This window comes from Triticum dicoccoides, chromosome 5A (genome assembly GCF_002162155.2).
Source record: "Triticum dicoccoides isolate Atlit2015 ecotype Zavitan chromosome 5A, WEW_v2.0, whole genome shotgun sequence".
Taxonomy (NCBI): Eukaryota; Viridiplantae; Streptophyta; class Magnoliopsida; order Poales; family Poaceae; genus Triticum; species Triticum dicoccoides.
The window spans coordinates 313,363,237-313,371,797 of NC_041388.1; the positions used below are offsets into that span (position 1 = coordinate 313,363,237).

An 8,561-nucleotide genomic window follows, 5' to 3' on the forward strand; every position below is an offset into this window, starting at 1 on the left:
CCGCTTGAGGGTCGTGGGGGCGCGAGGAGGAGCCGGGGGCGCTTGCCATGTTTGGAGAATTTTTTGTGGCTGGCTCTAAGGGTTTCTGCGTGGTGTGGAATGGCATCTGAGATCTAATCTCTTTAAATAGATGCCCTCCTCGCATGGCCGAGGGTTTATTTATAAAAAATACATGGAATGTTCGCATTCGTCTGACGCGTGGAAGCCGAGGCGACGGAGGGAAGGAATCATTAAGACGGGGTATCAAAGTCAGAGCCGAACTGTCATTGTTCTGAAGAAGAACCTGCCCTGCAAGACCGAAGACATGAAGCCGGATACAACCTCGTCATTGAAGGCAAGTTCGGGGGCTACTGAGGGAGTCCTGGATTTGGGGGTCCTCAGGGGTCCGGACTATTGAAGGTGGGCCGGACTGATGGGCTGTGAAGATAAAAGCAGAAGGTCATCCCTCGTGTCCGGTTGAGCTCCCATATATGTAGAAAGGCAAGTTAGATGTCCGGATGTAATGATTCCTTCCTCCTCAAGTCATCTTTGTACAAATCCTAGGCCCCTCCGACGTGTATATAAGCCGGAGGGTTTTAGTCCATAGAGGCTGAGAAAACAATCATAGGTTAGACTTCTAGGGTTTAGCCAATATGATCTCAAGGTAGATCAACTCTTGTAATCCCCATAACGTCAAGATCAATCTAGCAGGAAGTAGGGTATTACCTCCATCAAGAGGGCCCGAACCTGGGTAAACATCGTGTACTTGTCTCCCCCTGCTACAACCAATCCTCAGATATGCAGCTTGGGCCCCCCTACCTGAGATCTGCCGGTTTTGACACCGACATAGATGACCACAGATGATGTTCTTGGTGATTGAGTCCAGTTGTGCGAACCTCTTGACATCAGCAGCGGTAACACCTTCACCGACTTTGGGAACGTCAGTCTTGACAACATACCAGAGGTCGTTGTTGATGGCTTCAAGATGCATGTGCATCTTATTCTTCTAGTAGGGGTAATCAGTGCCATCGAAGACTGGGCAAGCAACGAAGACTTTGATTATCCCTGTAGTCGACATAGCTAAAACTCTAGGTGTTTAAACCGAATCACACAAAACAAGGGAGCACCTTGCTCTGATACCAATCGGAAGTGCTAGTTATCGACTAGAGGGGGGGGTTGAATAGGCAATTTTTATGGAAGTCTTCAAGACAGGCAATGTCTTTGAAAATAGACAATGAAATACAACATACACAGTATGCAGCGGCAGATACACTACACTAGCCAAGCCATAGTCTAAGAAATAGTACCGAGTAAGCACGAAGACAAATAGCAGCTAGGTAGAGTGGATCAGAATAGGAAGACATTATACCCTGCAAAAAAGAATAGGAAGACAGTATGAAGCCAATTATGCAATCAAAGAGAATGTCTTCACACAGTGAAGTCAAACTAGGCAACCAAGCAATGACTTCACAAAGCTAAATAGTAAGTAAGGGTGAAGTGATAGAACCCGTTGCTTGACGAAGACAATGACTTGGTAGACCAATTCCAGTTGTTGTGACAACTGTATGTCTGGTTAGGGAGGCTAAGGTTGAACTCAGAAGACTGCGTCTTCACCCTATTCCCCTTGAGTTAAGGACACTTAGTCCTCGCCCAATCACTATGGTAAATCTTTAAGGTAGACTTCCAAACCTTCACAGACTTTGTTCATCGATGATCCACAATGGCTCTTGGATCCTCAGAACGTGACGCCTAACCGACTAGAAGATACACAATCTTCAAGTGTAATAACTCTTCATATCACGCGGACAGAAAGACTTCAGTGATGCCTAACAATCTTTGGCTCTAGGTGTTTTGGGCTTTGTCCTCGCAAGATTTCTCTCTCAAAGGATTCGGAGGTGGGTTGCTCTCAAACGACAAAAGTCGTGCACTAACTCTGAGCAGCCACCAATTTATGGTGTATGGGGTGAGCTATTTATAGCCAGGAGGCAGCCCGACATGATATGTCTGAAATGACCCTGGGTCATTAAGGAACCGACATGTGTGTCCAATGGTTAGATTTCAAACACACACGGCAGCTTGACTTGGGCTACAAGCAAAGCTGAATCATCCAACTCTGGATAAGATTTACTCTCATTGTCTTCACTCAAAGGCATAGGATTTGGGTTGAGCATCACATCACTTTTCTGACTTTGTTCACTTGGACCCCACTTAACAGTTCGGTGGTTCCTATGACTCAAGAAAGAAGAAAATGAAACTACGAAAGAAACTATGTCTTCGCACTCCATTGTCTTCAAGTGAATGTCTTCACACATCATTATCTTCGACGTGAATGTCTTCATGAACCACCATTGTCTCCAATGTCTTCATATATTTTTAGGGGCCATCTCTGGTAGGTAAACCGAATCAATGAGGGACTCCTACCTGTGTTATCTTGCAATTCTCAGAAACACATTAGTCCCTCAATCACGTTTGTCGTCAATACTCCAAAACCAACTAGGGGTGGCACTAGATGCACTTACACCTCCTGGTTTATATAGGCACCAGGGGTATCTAGAGTTACACATGGTCGGTTGCCATCTAAGGATTTACATGCCGAATCTAGTCAAATATGCTTGAAGTACATGCCAAGTCTTCGGTCGCCACACTTTGAAGGCCTCCGGAGCCTTCCTTCCTTAATGGGCTGGTAGTCCGGCTGGGCTAGGACCCCCTAGCCCAGGACACCGTCACCAACCAATCGCCCAATCTTATGATGTCCATATCATGGCTGTGGGTTGGCACTTCCGTCACTATGACCGACTGAGTTCGAATTGATGAGGTACCAATCGCAAATTTCAACAAAAGTATATCCCCATGCACCATTCCACTAACATATATCTAAAAGAATACATCAAAATATTTGCAAAGGATTGTATACAATTGAAAACTTACTGCCAGGTACCGTTTTGGCGTCCATATAGAAACTATGGGCTGGCACATCCGTCACTAATGACCGAGTTTGAACAATGAGGCACCAACCGCAAATTTCAACAAAAGCATATCCCCATGCATCGTTCTACCGACACACATCTAAAAGAATACACGATTAATGGCAAAATATTTGCAAAGAATTATGTACAATTAAAAGCACAATGCAAGATACCAAAACGGCGTCCATATCGCAACTATGGGCTGGCACATCCGTCACTAATGACCGAGTTTGAACAATGAGGCACCAACCGCAAGTTTCAACAAAAGCATATTCCCATGCACCGTTCTACTGGCACACATCTAAAAGAATACACGATTAATGGCAAAATATTTGTAAAGAATTGTGTACAATTAAAAGCGCACTGCCAGCTGCCGTCCTCGCGTCCATATCACAACCGTGGGCTGGCACATCGGTCACTAATGATCGAATTTCAAGAACGAGGCTCCAACCGCAAGTTTCAACAATAGCATATCTCCATGCACCGTTCTACTGGCACACATATAAAATAATACACGATTAATGATAAAATATCTGCAAAGGGATGTACACAATTAAAAGTGCACCACCAGCTGCCGTCCTGGCGTCCATAATACGCTATGGGCTGGCACATCCATCACCTTCGACTTTACAGCTATGCACTGGCTCATCCGTTACTACTACCATTATGGCTCTGGGCTGGCGTCAGTTATCACTGACCGAGTCCAAACAAGACACCAACCGCAAATTCGAGTAAACATAAAGCTATTGGCACATATCTAAAAAAAGACACCATTGATGATAGGACATTTAAACGAGGGCTCTTTTGATAAATTCCACCGTAAAACTTAAGAATTTTGCATGAAAACATATAAAAATTTGTGGTTATTTGAAAAGTTGGCAGGTCTCTTCCATACATTGCAGCAAACATGGAAGAGCTTCACTCACCGTTTCACCCCGGCGTTTCTAGGGTATTCTACAAGCACGTAGCGGGTAAACCCACCCAAGTCGCCTGGTCAAGGTAAAAAAGTGCACGTGACACGGCCGCGAAGTGCTGGGTTCTTTCCTTTGCAGCAGGCCCACCTGCAGAATTCAGTCGAACCAGAGGGTGCCAGACGCAAATGGGACCAGACCACCAACGTTCTCCCGAGCCTGCACGAACCGGGTGGGACCCACCAGAGAACCCGCCCGCCCACTGGCCAGTTCCACCTCCGGCCCCACCCGGCAGCCTCACCCGCTGGCTCTGCCCAACGTCCCGTGCCGCCCGCCTGCGAAGTGAAAAAAGAAGCCGGCGAGAAAAGAGGGCCTTTTTCCCTTCCTTTCCATGCCCCCCTCCGTCCCTCCCTCTCGCCACTTCTCACCTCTTCCGTTTCTCGCCTCCCCTGACTCCGCCCCGCCCGCCCCCGGCATTCCTGCTCCTCGCGTCGCGTGCTCCTCGGCGAGCACGCGGCCGTGGCGCGGGGGTGCCAGAGGCTTCTCCGACCGTCTCGTCCGCCGTCTGCTGGTGAGGTCCGTGTGCCCGGCCGGCCCGTGCGCCTCCTTTCCCGCCGTCTCGGTGGTTCTTGACCTTGTAATCCATCTGTTTACTGCCTGCACTCCGGTCCTCCTCATCGGCGATCCTCCGCGTGGGGTGGGAGGATCGTGCCTTTTCGAATCGCCCCCGTACGGAGGGATGGGGTTTTAGAGGATTCTCGTGGGGGTTTTGGGGTCCTTTTTTAATAGTTTATTTAGGGTACACTTTTTTCTCCCGTGGGGATGGCGATGTGTGTTCGTGTAGGGGTTAAGGGAGCCGTGCAGTCATTTTCTAGGGTTTCATCGGTTGATTGGTCGGTGTGTTCTTGCTTGCGTGATTTTAGGGGTTTCGAAACTTCAAAGTTTCGATTTTTCCGAATTTTATGTACGGTCCCTGTTTTTATTTTATTTTTTTGAGATGGTGCTTACGTCCCTGGGTTGCTAGGAAACGATGAACGCTGTAGCCTTTTTTGTTGTTGTGTTTTTCCTTTACCATAAACACCAAAAGCACGAGATTTGAGGCGAGGAACAGATTTAGCAGCAGTTACTCTGTTATCATCGGGATCTGATGATCTTTTACACGTCTCAGGGCAGGGGTGATTTTGTTATTGCAGTCAATAATAAGTGAGTCTTGTTTTTATTATTAGTGGGCTACTCCGGTGACGAGTGAATGACTGATCATTGTCTTAGGTCAGTGACAATACCAATGCCTAGAGTACCCCCTTATTATAGGAAAACGTTTCGGGTTGGGATCCTCTGCTCTGCAGTAGGAAAACCTGAAGGAATTGGTCAAAAGGGACACCATGTTTGCTGCTCATCTCTCCTTGACAAGGATGCACATGGCTGCAATTGGTCGCCATACTTTCCTTGTTTTGCAATGTCGGTAGCATTACCTGTTACACACTGCCATATTACCTGTTACACGTAGATGCAGATAGATACACAAATCTGGATAGAATACCAAAGCAGGATACAAGTTCTGGTTTTTCCTAAGATAGCAGGGCACACCATTTGGCACATTGAATGGGTCATGCCTTTGCTAGGCCTCCTTGTGCTCTCTCCATCCATCAACCTGTCACAACCACCACCTTTTATTGTAAAAAGAAAAAGTATCAGTAGATGTTATTTGATTATGCACATGACATGCATTTTATCATTAGAAAATCATACACTGCTGTTTGTTATGATTGTGTTACTTTTATCATACGTGAAGCTCTTCTTGATAATACATTGTCATGTATTTTGTTGCAGGCACAAGTCTGACCTTCTGTGAACCGGCAAGATGCAGCCACCGCAGCCGCGGCCTGAGGACTACTCGTTGAAAGAGACAACACCCTGCCTTGGGGGTTTTATGGCAGCAGGGGACAAGCGCACAAGTACATACGACCTTGTGGAGCAGATGCCATATCTCTACGTGCGCGCTGTCAAGGCCAAAGACCTCCGTGCCAAGGATGGGTCTGGGAGCTGTGACCCATCAGTAGAGATCAAGCTTGGGAATTACAGGTGCACCACCCGTCAGTTTGAGAAGAATACTAACCCGGAGTGGAACCAAGTCTTTGCCTTTCCCAAGGAATGCATCCAGTCCTCCTATATTGAGATCACTGTCAAAGACAAGGATGATATCATTGGGCGAGTCATCTTTGACCTCAGTGAAGTTCCAAAGAGAGTCCCACCTGACAGTCCTTTAGCACCAGAGTGGTACCGTCTTGAGGGTCGGAAGGAGGGAAGGGTCGGAGAGCTAATGTTGGCTGTCTGGATGGGTTCACAGGCAGATGAAGCTTTCCCAGAAGCTTGGCATGCTGATGCTGCGACAGTGCCTAGCGATGGTCTAGCAAGCATAAGGTCTAAGGTGTATTTAACTCCTAAGCTTTGGTATCTCAGGGTAAATGTTATTGAGGCACAAGACCTGGTACCAAGTGACAAGTGCCGCTATCCAGAAGTTTATGTGAAAGCTACACTTGGGAATCAGTCCTTGAGGACAAGGATATCTGCAAGCAAGAGTGTTAACCCCATGTGGAATGAGGATCTGATGTTTGTGGCAGCTGAACCATTTGAGGAGCACTTGATTCTTAGCGTTGAGGATCGGATTGCGCCAAACAAGGACGAGGTATTAGGGAAAGCATGTATTCCACTGCAGAATGTAGACAGGAGGCCCGACCACAGGCCAGTGCACAGCCGGTGGTGTAATCTTGAGAAGCATATAGCGGGAGATGGGGAACAGAAGAAAAAAGATGTCAAGTTCTCTAGTCGTATTCACCTCAGGATTTCTTTGGATGGTGGGTATCATGTTCTGGATGAGTCAGCACATTACAGTAGCGATCTGAGGGCCACCGAGAAACAGCTGTGGAAGCCTAGCATTGGGGTTCTTGAGCTAGGAATCCTAAATGCTCAAGGATTACTGGCAATGAAGACTAAGGATGGGAATGGCACCACAGATTCTTACTGTGTTGCGAAGTACGGGCACAAGTGGGTCAGAACAAGGACCATCATCGACAGTTTCAGCCCAAAATGGAATGAACAATACACCTGGGACGTGTATGATCCTTGTACGGTGATAACAGTTGGTGTGTTCGATAACTGCCACTTGCAAGGGGAGAAGTCCAAAGGAAACAAGGACAGCAGAATTGGCAAGGTACGGATCCGCCTGTCCACTCTCGAGTCTGGCAGAGTCTATACGCACTCGTACCCTCTTATCATTTTGCTTCCTACGGGCGTGAAGAAGATGGGTGAAGTGCAGCTTGCTGTGCGCTTCACATGCTACTCGCTGGTGAACATGATGCAGCTGTACTCTCAGCCGCTGCTGCCGAAGATGCACTATGTTTACCCTCTGTCTGTCACGCAGCTTGATGTTCTGAGGCTCCAGGCTACTCACATGGTCTCGACGAAATTGAGCCGTGCCGAGCCACCTCTCAGGAAAGAAGTTGTTGAGTACATGTTGGATGTGGATTCTCACATGTGGAGCATGAGGAAGAGCAAGGCAAACTTCTTCAGGATTATGAAAGTGTTGACCCCCCTTGTTGGAGCTGCTCAATGGTTTGATAAGATTTGTGAATGGAAGAACCCGCTGACCACTGTGTTGATTCATCTCCTGTTCATCATTTTGGTTACGTTTCCAGAGCTGATCCTTCCGACCGTTTCCCTGTATATGTTCTTGATTGGGGTCTGGTTCTACCGGTGGAGGCCAAGGCAGCCACCTCACATGGACACTCGTCTTTCACATGCCGAGACCTCCAACCCTGATGAGTTTGATGAGGAGTTTGATACTTTCCCCACATCCCGTGCACATGATGTCGTTCGGATGAGGTATGATCGACTCAGGAGCATTGCAGGCAGGGTGCAGACAGTTGTTGGTGACTTGGCAACACAAGGTGAGAGGCTGCAGTCCCTGCTCAACTGGCGGGATCCAAGGGCCACTGCTATCTTTGTGACCTTCTGCTTGATCGCTGCTGTGGTTCTGTACCTGGTTCCGTTTCGCATGGTTGTGCTCATTGCTGGGTTGTATGTGCTGAGGCATCCCAGGTTCCGCTGCCACGGGCTTCCATCTGCTCCCCTCAACTTCTTCAGGAGGCTACCGGCGAAAACGGACAGCTTGCTGTGAGACCGTCCCGTGCCAGGTAACATCAGAGTGTTTTCCAGCATTGGCGACGGCATTGCATGGATGGAACCTGAAATGCGCAGACAATTTTTCTTCAAGAATTGTTATCTTTCGTTGTATGTTAATTTAGACTTGAGACTTTGATTTGTTCTGGAGTTGGCACCAGGTTGACCTGTTTGCCTGTGTTGTTTCGACATGGATTTTCTCCTGCTGTCATCATCGAATTTCAGTTGTTATGTGTTCGTGTTATCTTGTTACCTGCATCTGTGCCCTGATTGCCTGGCCCTGAATGTCGAGTTTAGTAGTATTTGACTTGATTCTCCTAAAATATGTTGCATATCTGTGGTATGATTTGCATCCAAAAATGGAATCAGTGGTGAGATTCGTCTTAGCATGTGAAGCATTGAGTTGTAGAACTTGCTTTTTCAGATAAAAAGGCCCCAAGACTTTGTTGAGGTCTAGATTCTAACCATTGACAAAACTGCTCTCACGATTGAGTTATAGTGCCTGTACTTGTATTTCAATAAACTA

General features: G+C 47.3%; 1 protein-coding gene across 2 annotated transcripts; it reads left to right on the forward strand.

The window, feature by feature from the left end:
• The first annotated feature begins 4,279 nt into the window (after window positions 1-4,279).
• Window positions 4,280-8,287, forward strand: LOC119301198 (FT-interacting protein 7-like). 2 transcript variants are annotated; one of them, XM_037578121.1, is made up of 2 exons: window positions 4,280-4,432; window positions 5,687-8,287. In XM_037578121.1, exon 2 carries the CDS (start codon window positions 5,718-5,720, stop codon window positions 8,031-8,033), a length of 2,316 nt encoding a protein of 771 aa, XP_037434018.1. In that variant the 5' UTR covers window positions 4,280-4,432; window positions 5,687-5,717; the 3' UTR covers window positions 8,034-8,287. The 2 variants fall into 2 exon arrangements, with proteins under 2 accessions (XP_037434018.1, XP_037434019.1); XM_037578122.1 differs by having other exon boundaries at window positions 4,280-4,427.
• The last annotated feature ends 274 nt before the right edge of the window (window positions 8,288-8,561 follow it).

Excerpts from the sequence above, each read along its gene's own strand:
- LOC119301198 (XM_037578121.1), top strand. The coding sequence starts at position 5,718 with ATGCAGCCACCGCAGCCGCGGCCTGAGGACTACTCGTTGAAAGAGACA.